This window comes from Manis pentadactyla, chromosome 2, assembly GCF_030020395.1.
Source record: "Manis pentadactyla isolate mManPen7 chromosome 2, mManPen7.hap1, whole genome shotgun sequence".
In the NCBI taxonomy this organism is placed as follows: domain Eukaryota; kingdom Metazoa; phylum Chordata; class Mammalia; order Pholidota; family Manidae; genus Manis; species Manis pentadactyla.
The window spans coordinates 190,146,729-190,167,226 of NC_080020.1; the positions used below are offsets into that span (position 1 = coordinate 190,146,729).

The window sequence follows — 20,498 nt, forward strand, 5'->3', positions numbered from 1 at the left end:
AGGAGGTAGTGACAGGAATGTTCAGTGAAGAAGTTGAAGGTTAGGGAGATGCTTCGTAGTGGAAAGGGGATTTTAAACAGCACAGTGAAATGTTTTAGGAGAGGATAGTAGAGAGAAGAGTCTACAGAGCCTAGAGCAGCCTGGTGATGATGGTGTGGATGAAGACCAAGGATCAGCGGGGATGTGAGCAGTGGTTCTGACAGTCTGCAAAGTCCCTCTTTGTTTACCCCTACATTCCCTTTCAAACCTTAATGCCAACCATCCTCTAGTAGGAGGGGGCACTCAGGTATTTCAGGAGTCAGCTATTTCTTGGATTTATTTTACTAAACCACAGGACTTATGATAGCCTAATAGTTAGAATTAAGGAAAGAAAAGAGGGCAGTGCCTTTGAAGGCTAAGTAGGGATGGTTGAAGAAGAAAGTATAAGTAATGGCTGAGCTTCTCTTTAAAAGTAGTTATTAATGCCTTTTCTCTGAGAAATTGTTACTTATGCTTCTTTCACTCAACCCTCCCCCCCTTTTTTTAATATTAACTATCTCAACAGCTAATTAGTGAACAAAATTATTTGGATACACTCAACGTATGTGTTCTAAAGAAGTCGTAGAAAGGAAATTCCATGTCCAGTAAAAACAATATAAGCGACACGAGTTCTAGTATTGACTGGACCACTGACAACCACTTCGTCTGTCTAGTGGTTAGTTTCCTTTGGAAGGGGATTAGATTAGGTCTTTGCAACTTGTTTGTATCTTTGTCTTTAAAATTAATAGGCAACTGTTCATAAGCAGGTGGGTAGTTGCTTTTGAATACTTATACCAAACCCTGTACTAGGTTTTTTAGGGGTGCAGTGGGGGGAAAGGTGAAGGCAAAGTCTCTCATGCAACTTTCAGTCAGCCGATGGACACAGACTGGTAAGAACATAGCTAAACATTATAATATATTTTATAAGGGTTCAGGAGCTTCCCTGTCTTCCTAAAAGTGTAGGTTAAGTGTACTCAAGTCAGATGTACCAAAGTGCAGCAAGAGACTGATGACATGAGAGGCTCTGCTCTCAGATGGTTACAAATTTTATACCACCCCTAATTATGATATACATAAAGTATTTAAGAAATGGGGCATACTACTGAATATACATTGAGACATTAAGGCATTGAAAATATTAAATAAGTTATCTGAGGAAGTTTCTTCTATTCTCCTTGTTTTCTTAAAATGACATTTATAGGCAGAATTCACTTTTAACTTGGGTAAGAAAGACTGATTTTGTAAGGAAGACAAGCAAGATATGCACACTATGATGATTACTGATATTTTTGGATAAAATTTGTCATGAAAAAAATGAATACTGTCTTTCCTCCTGTGGTAAGGAATTTTATCAAGCTGTATTAATGAAATGTAAATACTAATTTATCTTCATAATTATGGACATTTCATTCTGCTTTCTTTTTTGCTGTACTTCATTGTTCAGAGGCAGTTTTTAATAATCTAGGCTCAGGATTTTCATGTATGTTCTTTACTTTTTAAAAAATCAGTGGTTAAAGATTTATGCTTTTGGTACCTTGGTGGTTTCTGTTTTTAAGATAGAGTATGATTGTATATTGGAATATAAATGTATATTGACTGAACTGGAAGGCCACCGACCCACAAGGACGCAGAGAGGCTAGCTCTACCATGGGAGGAAGAGGTAACTTCCTTAGAAAATCCTGAGCCTCAGTTTATTAAAAACTGCCTCTACACAATGAAGTACAGTGAAAAAGAAAACAGAATGAAATGTTCATAATTATGAAGAGAAAAATTAGTATTTACATTTCATTAAGAATACAGTTTGATAAAATTCCTTATCATGGGAGGAAAGACAGTATTCACTTTTTTCATGACAAATTTTATCCAAAAATATCAGTAACACATCATAGTGTGCATCATAATATCTTGCTTGTCTCCCTTACAAAATCAGTCTTTCTTACCCAAGTTAAAATTGAATTCTGCCTACAAATGTCATTTTAAGAAAAGAGAATAAATTAGAGAAAACTTCCTGAGATAATTTATTTAATATTTTCAATGCTTTAATGTTTTGATGTATATTCAGTAGTATATTCAGTAGCTCTACCATAATTAGGAATGACTTCATAGAAGATTCTATGAAAAAATTACGGACAGCAAATGGAGAAAACACATAGACTTATTCATTTATTTAACTATGATGAAATTTTTCCAGATCCTGTTTTGCTATATTTGGGGCAGGTGTATGTGTATGGATATTATGGTCAGTGTACAGAAATCTACTCATTTGAAGCTAAGGGGTTATCTAACCCTTTTTTCCTCAGATGGCCATGAGTGACTAAATGAAAAGAAACATTTAGAGCATTTAAGTTTATTTAGAATTAAACTGAAAAACCAATGTATGCTCAAGGAGGGTTTATAAAACATTAGATGATAAATTTTCTGGGACTGGAATTACACAGATTTTAAAACTATCATTTTGGAGAGTTTTTTTTTTTTAAAGACAGTTGCTTTTTAAAAATTAACTTGTATTTGGAAATAACCTCAAAAAACTTAAAAAAATTACAGAATTAAACATAATACAAAGAATGTCTTATGTTCTTCATCTAAATTTATTAACATTTTCCCCATTTGCTTTATCATTAATGATTCTCTTTCTATAGATAACTAGATAGGGGTACATAAATACATCCTTGTTTTTCTTGAACCATTTGAGAGTAAGTTACCTACATTCTGTTTTATCCCTGAATACTTTAGAAAGGGTTATTCTTTTACATAGCCTCAGTACAGCTATTAACTTCATAAATTTACATTGATACAATACTTTTTCCCCATCTATTGTTTATATTCCATTTACGTTAGTTGGTCTAATAATGCCCTTTAGAGTGTCGTCTGCTGCAAGATCCAGACTGGAACATTTCTAGTTTTTATTTCTCATGACATTAGCATTTCTGAAGAACACAGGTGCTTCCCCTTTCCCTTTTTAATAGGACATTTCCTCATTTTGTGTTTGTCTGATGTTTCTTAGTAATCAGATAGATTGAGGTTATGGATTCATGGCCAAAATTAGGATGATGTAGTGCCCCTCTCATGGAACTACCCACTATCCATCAGTCCCTCATCGATGAGGTGGTCTCTGATTTCCCTGTTGTGTAATTACTGTGTTTTTTTTCTACCTTACAAACTAATAAGCATTGTGAGGGGTGGCACTGAAAGACCAGGCAAATATCCTGCTCCCTATTACCATTCCCTCCCTAGATTTAGTAGCCACTGATGATTCTTATTTGATTCAGTCTTTACCATTAAGATTGCAAAATGATGATTTTTCAATTCCAACACTACCTTCACATTTATTAATAATTCTTCTCATTCTGCTGTTAGCAAGAGCCCTCCTTTTCCATTAATTACTTAGCTAATTATCTGTATGTATCCATGAATTTCTCTTTTCTCCTCAGTGGTTTATAATTCATTACTGTTCTTATTTGTGTGAGGGGCCCCCATTCAAGTTGGCTCAAGGATATGCAGCCATCCTTTTCTGGGGCCGAGAGGGGAGCACTTCTTACTTGCCAACATGACAAAATGTTACAGGCTCTTCTTATGCCTATTCTTCCCCAGCCCTGTAATCAGCCATTTCTCCAAGGATCCCTGATTCCCTGTAGTGGGAAATGGTATTACAGATCAAGAACTGGATGCTAGTTGTACTCCTTGCTACCATGGGGTCACTCCATTTAAGCCTTTCCAGCTAGGAAATAGGACAAAGCTAGGAAATAGTTACTTATATATACATAGAAATAAACATAAGCACATACACATATTTATGGATACCTCCAATTCCAGTCCATTCCTAGAGGATTCTTTCTTTTTTCCCTCATTTCATATTTATATATTCTTTTTATAGTGAGAACCCTGGCTCCTAATACTTAACAATACATTTACTCATTTGTTTAATCCTTTAATACATGTAGAATAGTTTTTAGAATGCTTTCTTATATCACTGTAATAAACATAGTAAAAGAGGTCAAGATTATTTTGCAAATCCACCTCCCTTAAGAGTGTCCAAGTTTGATTATATATAATATAGCTACTTGGAGTAGTTCCCCTTGCCTCCTTTTTTCCCCTTCCCCCACTTTCAGTGTAGTTATAATACTCATTTGAAATAGTTTGATTAACTTGTTTCAGGGGAAACTGCCATTTATGGGAAATCTAAGCACCAAGCACTTTCACATACTCTTCTTTAGTCTTTACCATAGTCTGAAAGAAGGAATCATCGTATGGATGAGAAAACCTAAACCAAGAGATGTTAAGTAGTTTTCCCAGGGTTTAGAAAATTATGTAATAAACACAATACTTTAGAGCTTCTACTATGTTCCAGACATTGGGCTAACTTTCTTATTTACATTCTTAACCTGATTTTACAAGGAAAGTCTTTTTCCAAACAGGTTAAGAACTAGAATTCCAGTCTAGGCTTTGTTTCCTTCTCAGTTGTTTCCCATTTTGGAATGAGCAGTTACTGTCCTAAATTTAGCAGATAACCAAGGTCCTGCTGCTTTTATTACATACCTGTTGTGTTGGGGACATTATTCAATGCAAGACATTTAAAAAAAGTCAAGTTGGTTACCATGTACATTTTCTGACATGTTATTTAATATGTAGGGACATGAGAATAGGTACCATTCTGTTGCTTCCATATGGAGCCTGCGTCACCCTGTTATGGTGGACATCTGTGTTGTTGGGAGGCCATTGGTAGGACCTAGTCTTCCATCTGAACCAGTGAGATCTTGACTTAATGATAGTGTTTGCTTAATATATATTTGTTGGTTACTTCAAAAATGGATTATATAGTCTGAGCTTTCTCAAAGCATTACAGACATTTAGGTTTAGTATTTCGGTTAAAATATATTTTTAGTGAGCATATTTAGGATGCTTTTTGATAATTATTAGCTGGACTTTGATTATGACAGTAAGCAGATAATCTAATAAAGGTAAGAAATTTAAGTACCTTGAAAAATTGAGCTATTTAATTGACAAATTAAGTAGAAATACCTTTAATTGGAAGGCTGTTAGTAAATGTATAGTGTAGCTAAATTAGAAAATGTTAAGAAAGGAATCATATTTAAATATGACATTTTCAAATTAGGATTTATTAGCACTTACTATGGACTCAATACAGTTTGAAAATAAATATGAAATACAGACCATAAAAGATAGATAATGCTAAATATACTATGGTTGAAAGAACTCATTTGGGTCATCTTGAAGATGTGAGTTCTAATCCTGACTTAATCACTCATTAGCTCTATAACCTTGGGCAAGTGTTTTAATCTGTTGGAGTTTCGGTAATTTCAGTAGTCAGAATTTCTCTCAAGGACCTGCTAAGTATCAGTGAAGTTAGGGCAACAGTACCTGAAGCAGTCTCAAGTAATACATGCTCATTGTACAAATTTGCAAAATAGAGAAGAGTATTAGGTGAGAAAAATTGTAATCATATCACCCAGATATATAATTGTAAGTATTTTAGAATATATTCTTCTAGTCTATTTTCTATGCATATGAATACTTTATGAACGAAGTGAGAAATAAGTGTTTTTTAATCAAATTGGAACCATACCCTACATATTGTGCTCTTTTAAAAAAATATGAGCAATATTTTTTCCATCATTTCCATGTCTTTATTCTTCTGCATGATTTTTTAATGCTTAGTGTTCCTTGGTATTGAATATATTATAATTTAACCAGTCCATTTGCTACCATTGGACCTTTAGATTGTTTCCAACTTTTTGATTTATACATAAATGCTATTATTAATATCTATTTAAATGTTTTACATGCCCCTGAATTATTTTCCATAAATTACTAGAAATAAAACCCTTGGTGAGTAGCTACAAGCATTTTAAGAGTTTTGACAAAAATTGGCTGTAAGAAAAATGACTAATTTTTACCCCTCTCACAGAGTAAGGGAGCATCTATTTCTGTTTTATCACCAACACTTGATATTTATTTTTTGGATAGGTAATACTTCCCACATTATACAAAGTCCAAAAAAGTAGAATGACAGGAAGTCTTCCTGCCTCAAGCCACCTACTGCTGCTTTCTAAAGTCACCTACTATAATTTATTTCTTATGTGTCCTTTCAGATATTCTGTACTTGACGGTTTTTTTTTTAATCCTTTACCAGTTTGAAAGGTTAACATGGTATTTTCCTGTTTTGATCTTTGATTATTAGTGAAGGTGAATGTGTTCCATGTATTTATTGGCTACTTGTATTTGTGAATTGCCTGTTCATACCCTTTGCCCATTTTAAAATGTAGATGTTCATCTTTTTCTGATTTATTAAAGTTCTTTATATATGAAGGATGCAAGCTCTTGTTGTGTTACAGTTTTCCCTTAGTCTTCTAAACAATTTTTATTCTACTTTACATTTTAGTTAGAATCTTTAATTTTCACATAGGAAAAACCTACAATTTTTAACTTATTTAATAGTTTCATTTTTACATTTAATTCTGATATATTTTAAATTGATTTTGAATTCTAGTCAGAGATCATTTTATCCTACATGCTTTTTTGGTGGTGGTGGTGTTTTTCTATTTCCATAATGCTCTGATCTCTAGTTCCCTAGTTCCAGGCAACAATACTAGGGAAAAGCCAAAAAACAGAGAAAACAGTTTTTGTCAGATTATATACCTTGGCTTGGACATTCAGCTGTACCATGGTGTTGCTGCCATCTAGTGTTGTAGAAAATGAGGTCTATGGAATTCTCTATAACTGACCAATGGAATACACTCATTTAGGCAGAGAAATTTAGTGAGTTGTGAATATTTGCTTCATACTAACAAATGACTTTAAAAACGACTTTATAAAAGGATTTTTAATTTTGTTTGACAGATTTTACTTAAACAAATGCTTAAATCATGCTATTATGAACATTATGAAATGACCTTAAGGAGTTCCCTTAACCTGAGTACTTTAATGAAAACTTTAAAAAGTTTTAAGATTTGCTCAGAAGCTAATCACTATTTTTTAATTCTGAATTTTAAAGTGCTTTGGATCTTTTGGTGTATCTGTATGTTTATTTTAGATTATTATACAAGAAATCAGCATTTATTTAGTTCTCATTGAATAGAATCACTTTCACTTTATGGATTTTAATATGCATTTTTTGCAGCTTATATGAAATTGTTTATAACTTTAAAATGCTTATTTTTTTGCTGTTTTAACTTGTATTGTCATTCATTTTTCTATACTAAAGTCTATCTCTTTCTTAAGGTTCAATCCAGTAGTTAATGTTGAAGTGCTATAATTTTGTCCATAGAGGGCATTATTTTACAACATATGGTATTAAACCTTTCAGTAATGAGACGTAGGTTTGGTTACATGCTTTTGTATTGCTCACAATAATTAAATTTTGAAATAATTTAAAAACCATTGTGTAGTTGTAATAGTTTCTTTATTTAAAAAAAAAAGGCAATCCTGTTCTCTATTGCTGCAAAGTAGAAATAATTATTTTACCTATCAAGACTTGTCATTCAACTTAGTAGCACTTTCCATCCAAGTGACCATACCCCCCCCATTTTTTTTCCTTGATATCTAAACATTGTAAAGAGAACAAACAACAAGAATACATTTTTCTGGAGTTCAGAAGGAGAGGAGGAAAGACATGGAAAAAGAGGAATATCTTGGGGTGCTGGCTGAGGTGGGATTATAGTTGCTGCTGCCTATTCCAAATACAGTCCTGCAGTTTGAAATCCTGCTACTTAGATACAAGCCAAAAATACACACAGTTCATGAGAAGGTTATAGAGAAAGGGTTTTTTGTTTTGCTTTTAGGAGAGTCATATAATTTTCCTACTAATGAGGTAAGTACACTAAGAAAAGGAATTTTGATCTGAGATATGAGAAGAGAAATGTAGAATATGTGGGTAATTTTAGAGCATGGGACCCTCTGGAAAGGAGTTAAGGATATGCTTGTTTTTGTCACTGGATTTTGTTATGCTTTAGGGAGGTACTGAGGATATGGACATTGAGGAGTGGGAAGCTGTCAAACATGAACTTTTGAACAGTTTATTTCAGAAGTTCTACGTAAGGCTAATTTTGAGTTCAGGAAATGAATGAGTCCCCTCACCCGATGCAATGGGACTTAGAACTCAGCAGCACTTTCAGTTACTTGTATTATAAATAGGAGACTTCTGTGGTCCCTCCTTTGAAAGCCTTTTTTAAGGGAAAAATAGCTTCCTACCCCCAAATAATCAAAGTGCTATTTTGCAAATGGAGGTATCTGCGCTATTTGAAAATTGTCCTTCAAAGACTTTTTAAAAATTAAATGTTAAATATTTGAAGGAAAACGAAGTGATAAATTTTTAACAGATATTCATCCTTTATTACTCTGTTAAGTTGGGATTTAATGCAGAATAGGACCCATAAACCATCCATACATAATTTTTTCTCAGCTGGAGAATAACAGAACTACGTACAAAACACAGCACTTTGTTGTGGGGTGGGGGGCGTACTTGGGTTTTGGATGGTAGTGGGTTATTGTTTAGAACTGAATGGCTTAATGTATGAGCTTTCTTAGACATGCTTTATATTCTTTGTCTTCTTGTAGTTTGTTATTTCTAACATAAGAATAGTAAATCCACAGGGCCTACTTTTTGACTGGCACTGTCCTAAGGCTTTTTGCTTATACTCATTCATTTGATCCTCTAAAAGCATAGCCCATATGGCTTTATATTTTTAACAAATGCATGCCATCAAATTTTCAAATTTAAGCACTTTTTTGCTCAGCCTACCAAACATAAAGCAACAATAGTTTTAAAACTTTTTAAGAAAAAAATGGGCAAAATGTCAATTTATTTGAGCTGTTTTCCCTGTAAACCTTACTAGTCTAAATTGCTAAGACCATACAAATTAAAGAATTTAGGTATCACTATGTAAGGCTAAACTTTAGAGCCCCTATTTTGACTTTAATCTGCTGGGGAGCTATTAAGTGTATTTAATGTTTAGATGAATGGGTATTACTACACATTCTTGCTCTCTCAGACTATTTTTTAAAATTGTTGAACTAAGTACCAGATGATGTAAATAGTATAAAAGGTATAAATATTTTGGTCTCAAAAAATCTTCTTTTTTTCTCCTATGAATGTAGTAACTCTGACTTGAAAAATGTTTGGGCATTGTTTTTGAGTGCTTTATTCTACTGCTAAAGTACTTACTGGCCTTTGGTTTTAAAGAATTCACAATTAGAAAATACTATTTTGAAAACATTTTGTACTTATTGAATAGTTGGATTTTAGACTGTTGTGTGGAGATTGTGTGAACAGAGCAGACATCTTCAGCCATGATATGACTGGGTGAAAGGGTTCTCAAGTATCACATTATGCAAGGGTCTGGCAAATAAAGTTTAAAGTTAAGTATTAACTCTTGAGCTGATAATAATAGACTCTCTTTAAACATTGCTTTATTTATGTTTGGAGTTAGAGAGCCACATAGGGAAAGAACTGAGTCATTGATATTCAGGCCACTTCTGATATTAAGGATTTTGCAGGGTTTTGCAATCCACACAGTTTTATTGGAAAGAAATAGTCCAGAAAGTATTTTGCCTATTTCAGTGTAGCCACATTGTTTTAAGAAGTATGTGCTTTTGTACATAGGCTGCACACATTTAAAAATCTTTGAGCTGATTTGTCATTATATATTGTCTTTTTTTGCTTAGTCAAATGGTAACATCAGTTAAGCCCATTGTGGGACATTAGTAAAGATGCAATACTCTGTGTTGGAATGCATGCCAGTTGTATAATGTTGAACTCACATTTCAGAAATTCTGTACATAGATTTGCTTTTGTATTTATCAGTAAAATTTTAGTTTGGTCTTATGTCATTTTCTCAAGACAGATGATGTAATTACCACATGAATATTTCTGCTCAAGCTAAGTCTAATAATAGTATCTGCAGTGGTGTCTAATAGATATTTATTGAAAGACTGAGTTGGAACAGGTGATGATTAAGAACAAGTTTATATTTCTAAGTCTGTGGATTTCCATAATTGTAAAAAGAAGAAAAAGTAACATTGCATTAGAAAGATGAGATTGCTGAAATTAAATAAAAGCCTTTTCTGTTGAAGTAGTACATATTCAATAAACATTAATAATTTGACTGTGATTCTCTGCACGTAGCCTCTTAAGGTTGCCAAATGCTGAATGCTTTAAGCCTTAATAAATTCAAGGAAGTAAGAAAAGATTCAGCATTTCCCAGGTTTGAAATTTAAGCTATTACCCTTCTTCGGATCAGTCCATCTTTATCTTATCAGGTAACCATTGATTTCAGGATTTTAAATTAAACTGAAAACCAGCAGCATAAATCACCCATCTGTCAACAAAACAAAACAACCAAAAACTACACATGGTTTTAAGTGTATTTCAAATATTTTCAGCGGTTGACCCTGCTAAAAAAAAAACACCTCTTTTTCTTAACTTTTTTTTTGTAGCCTGTCCCTCCCCCTGCAAAAGTAGCTCCATTTAGCATGAGCAACAAGCAGAAGACTGGAGAAATAACAGATAGAAGGAAGGCGGTAGTGCTTGAGTATTAGTAGCCTAGTTACGGATTGCACTGCGTCAGTCTGCTCCACACCCAGAACACGTCAGGTGACCAGCCCTGCTGCAGTTGTGCAGCAGAGGAGACTGCAGACTTCCATGGAGGAGGAGGATAGTTCATGTCTCGGGGTAGATTTTTGCACTTACAGTTCTTCTGTTATGCATAATTGATAATTGCATCTGGAGGGCAGATCGTGACGAGATGGATGGTCAGAGGAAAAATTGGAAAGACAAGGGTATATCTACTTTTTAATCTTCAATTCAGTTTTTTTATGTGACCAGTAATATATTTCTACAAATATGCTTTGCAATTTAGATATATTTTGGGTTGAAAATGAAGACTATGAAATTAGGTTTAAGAGTAAAGGGTTAAAACAGCTATTTCATAATGTGTTCTTACATTTGGTTGTGTATGAGGAAATGTCATGCTGTTCTGTTTCATTGGCATTTGGTTTAGTCTTTGCAGGCCTATCGTTGATTAGGTTCTATAATCTTGCACTTTGCAAACAGAATAGTTTTATCATATTTCATTTATTGGTCACTTTGGTGTGATAAATCTAGATAGTTATCTTTGTATTCCATAATGACATATTTTCTGTGATTAAGTATTTTTTAAAAGCTGACTTGGTGTAGTTGAAATTCTACCCAAAGGTTTATAGGTAGCAAGATACTGCATTTGCAGTAAGCCTATTTTCTTCTTTGGAAATCTGATTAACCTTTAAATTACTACCAGTCACCTTTAATTACATTATATTTTTGTCAATCTCGAAATGTTAAAATATATTCACAGTAGTTTTAAATGCACATCTATATTTGAGTCACTAACCTTTGTCCTTGTAATAACCAATCAGTGATGTTGATCCCCTTTCCTCCCTCTTGAAATCCCAGCAGATCCTTTCAAGGCTCATTGTGTAAGAATTTAAGCCCATAAGTGGTAAATTGTTGACTGTAATGAATATTTTTTAAGTATTTTATTATGTAGATGGTGAAATGTGCCAAAAAAAAAAAGAGCTGGTGGTGCTGTGTATCTGACCACTTATAATAAACTGTCATAAAAATTATTAGAGCTGTTTTTAAGTAGTCTAAGTAGAAATGCCACGTCATTTTTTTTCTGGCTACATTCAAGTTTTATAATTCTTAAAAAATGTTAATTCCTTCTGTAGTAGAATTGCTAGTAGGATTAATGATAATGTTTGTAAAAGCAACATATGGAGCTAATTACAGTAACCTTCATGACACCCTTTAAAAAATTTATTCAATAAAGAAATGTGGGGAAAAGGTGGTTTTATGATTGAGTTCACATTGAGACATGGGAAGGATTTTATTTATTAACAATTTAGTAGAGAACAATACTTTGGATTTTTACCTTTATGGTTTTTTTACATGTGAATTTAAATAAGAGAAGGCTTTTTCTTTCTTAATCTTCTGACAGCATTACAAAGTGAAAGGTCAACTGATACACTAGTTTCTGATAAGTAAAAGTTATAGTAGTGATAACAATACAATGAAATACAGGCTTTGAAAATAGGTGAGAAGTCACATCAGGGCCTACTCTAACTATTAAGGCTCTGTGTTAATTTAAATCTTAGGCCATTTAATTACATCTTCGGTTCTTTATTTGCTGAACAAATTTAGAGATAATTTGAGACAAATTAAGATCCAGTGTAGTCCGGAATATACCATAGATTTCTTTGGATTATTTTTAGGCATTAAATATAAAATCAAATTTAAATATCTCTGTGGAACCTCACTTTGTATGTAAGTGGAATGCCCTGATATTTTTTAGTGCTTGTCTTTGGATTTTTTTTGCTTGATAAAATTAACTTTATTTTTTTGATTCATTGGTCAAGTTATATTTTTCGTATTTTCCTTAGCAGCTAATTTTAATGTTTTAGATTATAGATTATGACTTAAATGGAAATCACTGAAAAACTTAAGCTGCCTTGGAATGAGTTTCTTCCTCATTTTATGAGCAGTATGTGACATTAGAGGAAAGAATCTAATCTAGGCTCCAGATACATTAAAAAAAAAAAATTTAGGTCCAGATTTTTTCCTGCTGTTCCCCACCTCCCTATCCCTGCTTGCCCCCCTTTAAGGGCACGCCATGGTTGAAACACATCCAGTTATCTAATGATGGTGAAGTATAATGGTATAACAGAAGTTTAAAATGATTTCAATGTTTTAAAAGTTTGGGTTTTTTTTTGTTTTTTTGCTAATTAGTATTTAAGACATTTATCTTTCAGGCTGAGACCAATATTAATAATTTGTATTCTTTTACATATTTTTGCACTTGAATGCAAAAGTGAGGCATGAATACTGTGAAGAAATTTACTTAGAAATGAAAATGAAGGAAAGAAATCCTAAAACCTACATTGTGGGAATGTACAGCACCAGGAAAGAAGGGCAGTAAAAGAAGCAAGATACTGTAGTTCACTGATATTGAGGGAAAGAATTTTCAAGAAAGAACAGGTGGTTAAATACTACAGAGAAACTGTTTAATATGAAAATTAAGAAGTGTTTGTGGACTCTGTTGAATTTAGGAATATGTGTAACACACTGTCCATTACTGGTGCTCTTCGTGTTTGGCAGTTAACATGCTATGTTAGTTTCTCTGAGTAGTTTCCATAGGATGGGGACAGAGATGTTTGAATTTTATTACACCTGAAGACAAACTAGCTTTTGACCATTTCTGGAGCATAGTCATTTACAGAGGGTCTTACAGAGTCCCCTGACCTTTCCCTTTGGTAAGCCACTTTGAATTTCTTCGGAGGCTTAAGGTCAGTGTATACAGGTGTATGCTCAGACTGACATTTAGGTAGAGAGGCGCAGGGGTTGTGCTGCTTGAAGTAAATGCCTCACTTAACCCCTGAGAAAAGAACTTTGGTATTAACCAACTGTGAGACCTGTCGATTCAGTTAAGGCCCCTGCTTTCATTTCTAAACTTAGTAGAAACCTGGTGTTCAGGCATTCACTAGATATTTCTTCAGGATCTTGGTTTAGTAGGGCAATTCTATCTACCTGTCTATCAGGAAATTTAGAAAATATTTAAAAAGTATAAAACGATCACTTCACAGTGATTTTGGTGTATATTTTTAATGGTGTGTGTGTGTATTGAGGAAGCCGTATGGTACATTTGTTCTATAATCATTTTTCTCACACTAAATGGGGAAATACCTTTCATATAAAAATATTCTACATCATTTTAATGGCTATAATATTCTAGGTATCAATCTATTAATCTCATAATAAATATTTGTTATAATTTTCTATTTTTAATCTCATAGTTAATTACTCAAATTATTCCTTATGTTTTTGCAAGCATAAACAAATGCTTAAATGAATATATTTAATATAAATCTTTGTTTATCTGTGATTATTTCCAAGTTGCTGGGTTATAAGTATGTAGGCTTTTGGTTTATGTTGCAAAACTGCCCTCCAGAAAGATTTCACAAAGTTTGAGCAATGTAGGGGAGAGTCTGTCCTGAAACTTTGGTGAAAATTTAATACTCTGTATGCATTTCTGATGGTTTTAACTCTAAGATAGTTATTTTGTTATGTTTTATTTAAATTACTTGATGAGAGCCAGGTTTATATTAAAAAAGAGTACATTTGCAAATGTTTTCTCCTATATATGGTATAAAGTCTTGTATAGATAAGTAGTGGGAGCAGTGGTGGAAATATCCTCTCTTTTCTTTATTTACCTAAGTCTGGGTATGCCTATTTCCTCACCAGAACTCCTAACTGGTTTTTTTACTAAATCCAGTGGTGTCACAGGCAAATTAATCTTCCTGAAGTGTGGCTCTATTCATAGCACTTAAAGGGTTTTCATTAACTTTTCAAATTAAATTCATAAAGTCTGTACTGGACGAAGCATTCAATGTATAAATAACTCCATTTCCTGGTACTGTTTCCAGCCACATTGAAAGACTTGTTCCATAAACATGCCAGGTCTTTGCATTTGCTTGTGTTTTTCTGTCTAGAATGCCCCCTTTTGTGATTTCATTTCATTCAAGTTCTGCTTACCAAAGGACAATCCTCTTTGAGGTTGTCGCTGTACTTCCAGGTGGAGGTAATCCAGTATTACTCAGAACTCCCATCTCTTCGTTTTCACTTTGTGCTTCTGTTACAGTTTTATATAGATAGGTGTTCATGGGAATGTATGAGATACTACTCTTTTGCTAGACCATAAATTCCTTGAAGGCAGAAACAGTGGTGGCTCTGTCACTGGGTCTCCTTAATAAAATGAGAGGCTGAGGGCTCTGATGTTCAGCCAGGTTTACTTATTGTCTTGAACCCTATAATACATTCTTGGACAATTTAAAAAATGTTACACATGGAAGAAATAGGAAAAGGCATTCCTTCCTTACCCTTTCATAAAAGTGCAATCAAGCAACTTAAGGTATTTAATCAGGTAATTTATATATATATCTGAGATTTTTAGATTATACCTGCAGTCAAGGCATTTTATTAGTCATTTATTCTGACTTTCTCATTTTATGGGTAAGGAAACCAAGAAAACTAAAGATTAAATTACTATTTCAGGATCACACAGTTAGTGGTATGGGGCCTTTTTTTAATTTTTCAATTTATATTTGTATTTGAACAACTGAAGACTGAAAAACATAAAAGCTAAAATAACCCCTGTTGTGATATTTTATTCATTTATAGTTTTAACTATGAGATCTTATTGAACATGATATGTATTGCTTTTTATATGGTCTTCACTCCGCAATAAGAGAGTCAGTAATCTATCCCACTAGCCATGAAAGAAGGTAGGTGTGGTTAGTTGTATTGTTACAAGGTTAATCCTAGTGGGAGCTGAGGGCCAGGAGTATTATACTTTCTCTTCATCCTTCAGGATTAGATTACATGCTTGAATGTATGAGAGATATTTAAGCACTGAACAGATAATTCTTCTGGTCTCTAAGTATCCCATAGATTCCTTTTTTATTTATTCACTTAATCCCATCTCTTGCTCAAATTTAGGCTACAGGATGTTATTAAGTGTAATTTAGTCAATGCCTCTCTTTGCATCTTTGGAGCAGTGTTCTGAGGCAAAATTTTCTGTCTCTCTTCCTTGTCAAGGATATTGCTGATTTTTGTTACTGAGTGTATGTATATAAAACGTATAAATATACCTATTTAAATTTGCTTCATGATTTTCAGAGTCACCACTTAGGCATTTATGTAACACACTGATAGACCAAAATACTATTGTCTCTCCTCAAATACAGTATTTACTGTTATCTTATATTTATCCTATATAGCATTTACTTGAGCTCAAATCAATTTAAAGATGAAAAAATTATCAAATATTAATGCTATCCCTGCAAGTCTATTGTTAACAGTTGGGCATTGGAATAGATGTAGGGATTTCTGTTCCCAGACTACAGATTTGCTCAAATTCTTATTTTCCATAAGAATGTGAGGAATTACAGGTGTTCTGTGTTCTGTACACTCATTTGTGTATTTTTCCCACCTAAAAAAATCTAAAATAATTTAAAGTAGGTTATTCTAGTCTATTTAGTTCTGATGTGAGTACCTTGTTTCATTATTTGTACTATTAGCTATTCAGTGAGTATATTCAGTGGGTACAGTGTGTAAAGTTAAAGAAGTACAGATTACCTTTGACTTTGGTTATGTTTGGATAAACCCATCATGAGTTGCAAGTATTCTAAGTTGTAAGTGCATTTAATACACCTACCATACAGAACATGATAGCTTAGCCTAGCCTACGTTAGTCGTGCTCAGAACACTTACATTAAGTACAGTTGGGGAAATCATCTAACACAAAGCCTATTTTATAATAAAGTGTTGAATATCACATGTTATTTATTGAATACTGCACTGAAAGTGAGAAACAGGTTGTATGGATATGGGATGTTTGTAAGTACATTGGTTGTTTATCCTCCTCTATGCATGGCTGACAGGTCTAGGCTCACTGCTGCTGCCTAGCATCATGAGGGACTATCCAGCTGCATGGTGGTAGCCTGGGAAAACACCAAAATTCAAAGACCAGCTTCTGTTGAATGAGTATCACTTTTGTACCACTGTAAAGCTGAAAAATCATTAAGTTTAACTACCTAAGTCGGGGACCATCTGTATAAACACACTAGTTTATCCACTAGTGCAGTTAATTCTCTTTTTTGTACCTGTAATTTGCTTTAAGTTTCCCTCCCCATTCCAGTTATTTTTTTGAGTTTCTAGGGTTATAGAACTGTTTTCCATTTGGTTTTTTATTAGTAGAAATAGGATTTGGAGCAGTGATTTCCTATTTCTAAGGTTTAGTGCCTATTTCTTGTAATGCTTGGATACAAACGAAGTAAAATTTAAACCATAGTAAATTATGTGTTGAACCAGTGGGCATTCTAATTTTGGGTTTCCAGTTGTATAAGTCTTTATGAATTCTGGTATTTTAAAATAAAAAACATGTTACCAAAATTTATCAGAAGTATAGGCTTTTTATGGGAAGAGTCTTTATTTTGACATCTTTTACAATTGAAGATAAAGTTTGTGAGGGTAAGAAGAATTATTGGCTTGGAATATGTATATAACAAGCTTAGAAGATATCATTAGCTTTACCTTACAGAAAATGGAATTAGCTTATGAATTTTCCTGCAAAGGGAAAATTATCATGGTTTAGAGAAATTGGAAGTGGGAAGTTAGAGTTATTTTCTGTTGTACATTTTGTCTTGTAATAAACTGAAGGTAGAATGTGGAATTAAAGGAAGTATTGGATAGTACATGAACTATTTAAATAAATTGGTGAATTTAACTCATGAGGCATGTGGATGATTATTGAACCTCACTGTTCTCTATCTCAGAAATTTGGATTATTCTTAGAAGGCAGCAACGACAGGTAGTTTTTACCTTCCTGCAATGTATTGAGGCATTTTCTGTTTGAAGATACTTAAAGAAATAAAGATCACTTAAACTCGAATTTCATAGCAAATAATGGAGGGAAAAAGATTTGATAAAGACTTTATTTTGAAACATAAAACCAACAGTTAAAATAACTTTCAGTTTTATTCTTATCAAATTTAGGTCATAATCACAGGTGTGTGTAAATTCTTAGAATAAACAGAGGTCGAATCAGATTTTGGGGCTTTTAGGATGTGTAATTTTTACCACAAATTTGTTTGGTAACACAAAATGGCGTCCACAGTGGAACATACGTAATGTCCCTTTACAAAAAATGTTCAAGGATTTATTGCCTTTAATCTCTTTATGTCAGATATTCTGTTTTGAAGTACCTATTGGACTGTCCTTCTTATTGAGTAATTCTCCAACATCACTCAAAACATTAACCTTATAAAATCCTGCATTATTAGGAAGAGTGGCAATTTTACATTGTGGTTGATTTGTGTTGTCTTAACTGGATACACAGTCTCACACACACACAACTGTTTAGTTCTAATTTTTATTATTTTCAAAGAGAGATAATTTAGAGAGCTTATAAGAAGCCGTTTGTAGTTTAAATAGAACATGATTACTACTGTTTAATTTATATTACTGGAATTTATTGGTTTCTCTGCTCATGGTATTAGTAAATTTCTTCCCTTCCTCAATTTAAATTGAGGTTGAAATACTATTTGGCATCTTCAGGTAGGATAAAAAACAAACTTGAGTACTGATACATTCCTTTAAACACAAAATGTGGTATGATGGAAAGAGTGAGACCTTCATGGTTAGACCTGGATTTCCATCTGTAACCTTGGACAATCTATTTACTAATACTTCTAAGCCTCAGTTGCCTCATGTATAAAATGCAATAATAAATATAGAGTTGTGATTACTGATAATGTATACAAAAGTATTCAGCACAGTTTCATGCTCAGAACAGGGGCTGTTATAGAAAACGCGAGTATAGAATTTATGCTGATTGTATGTAATATGTCTTTTTCTTAAATGTTTGGTGGTTGAACTTGGCCAACACACTAAAATGTTGTCACAGCAAGGCAGTGAAGATTTAGTGATGAAAGAGACAAGGATTTGAAATTGTACATCTTTCAGGAACTCGTTACAGGAAGAGGAGATGGCCAGCAGCGTTACTGGGCTGCCAAGTGTTTGGTGGAGATACATACTAGGGTACCCATCAGCCTGAAACTTGCGGACTGTAACCAAGTTAGCAGTGCTTTCAGAGAAAGATGAATTCACCTTTTAAAAAATCAGAGCTTAGTTGAGCACACATTTAATATCTGATTGACTTGCTTGACTTTCTTGAGATGATTCCTTTATTTAGTGTATTTAGTTTACCAAGCATTTCCTTTTAGGAAATATCCTTTCAGCTTCAACTGACTTCTTAGCTGGGTATCATTTTTCTGATTTTACACACGGGGTAACTAGGTTAAGTGATCTAGTCAGGGTCATACTGATGATAAATCAAAGGATGAAATAGCTCTTCTTACTTTTTGCTGAGTTGAGTTCTGCTCTGCAGAGATCTTTTTCTGGACCTTCACCTGTTATTTATTACCAAGTGAATGTCTGCTGTGTGGAGGTAAAAGCTTACTATGTAGTCCTAAATGATCAACTCTGAGTTCTAGTGACTTTTTACTGGCAAATGGGAAGAATTTGATTTAAGGATTATGATTCCTAATAAATATATAATAATTTGTTAACAAAGATTATGGTTGTGAAAAAAAATAATTAAAATTTAACTGTTCTAATATTTAGATATTTGTTTGCTTATTAATTTCCTATTGAACTGCCTTCCTCATTCTTTGCCTGACTTATTAAGGAGAACTTAGTATTTACTTTTACTTAAAAAGTAGGTATTTTCTTAGCCATTCCCTGTCTTCCCAGTATTTTTAGGACCAGCCAGTTCAATTTTTTTTCTCCTTGGACAAAAGATTTTAAAACTGAAACCTGACCACAGGCTATTCAAGGAAGAGCTTCAATAAGAATTCGATTTGAGACAGAATGTAATTGGATGACTTCTGCACTGGCACTATTTTTAGCTATGACAGATGACAGTTTATGATTACCAAATGTAGACAGCTCTTCTTACTCTGCATTGGGCCAGAAGTTTTTATTTTGAAGAAAAAATTGTAGTGTAGTGAGTTATTTTTAATTAAAACTTGAGTTTTATAGGTATGCTGCTGCTCTGTGCACTGCATAAAACAACCAAATAAGGTTTTTTTACATTGTTATTTTGAAAACAAAAGTGGGCAAGCAATGGCAGGAGTAAATCACATTTTTCTAAATGACCAGATTTTATTTAAACTGATCACCATTATTTTAATAATCCATAAGCATTCCCCACATTTATAAGAGTAAAGCTTGAGGCCACAGTTGGGTACTTTGAATGATTAACCTTTTATTCTGCAGTATATGAGGAGACTTGAGGGACTGTAAAAGGTTAAATACAAGCCCTTTGTCTTAGTTTCAGTTTCTAAAGAATAGAAGCCATTAGACTCTTCACTCATAAATAGAACTAACCAAGTAATTACAGAGAATCTAAAATTAGCATTTTACTAACCCTATAGTTCTTATTTAACAACGCCCTTTATTTTTATTTGAAAATATTATAGGCTTTAATTAAAATGTTTATATTCCTAAGAATAATCTGACCACTATTCAGACAGTACAGCAAATATTAATGAAGCAGGTAATGAGAACATAAAGATGAAAGACCTTCATCAATCCTTCAGGGTCTAGTAAGGGGAGACAAGCCTGTAAAACAATATTTGCTATTTTATGAGGTATCTGAAAACATTGCTGTTTGTTATTAATAAGTTTAGATATATGAAAATAGTTTAAATAATACTAATGTTAAATTGAAAACATAGAAACATTAAAAAAATAAATTAGAATTAACGCTTTCTTAAACTGGCATAAAGTATGAATTCATTCTAATCGGTCAATCAGTAATATTAATTGAAATAAGTGTACACTTCATTGATTTTTAGTATATTAATAAAAC

The 20,498-nt window shown here is 33.2% G+C and overlaps 1 protein-coding gene across 4 annotated transcripts in view; it reads left to right on the plus strand.

The window, feature by feature from the left end:
- The window catches only part of RTN4 (reticulon 4), a 72,552-nt gene that overhangs the window by 32,284 nt on the left and 19,770 nt on the right, over nt 1–20,498 (plus strand). Inside the window, exon 1 of one of the 4 annotated variants that reach the window (XM_036925962.2) lies at nt 10,621–10,812. The exons of the other annotated variants lie outside the window; for them this stretch is intronic. Coding sequence (XP_036781857.2) covers nt 10,779–10,812 — 34 coding nt within the window. The 5' untranslated portion in view covers nt 10,621–10,778. Of the gene's footprint in view, nt 1–10,620; nt 10,813–20,498 lie in introns of those variants that run through there. 4 annotated transcript variants of the gene reach the window in all.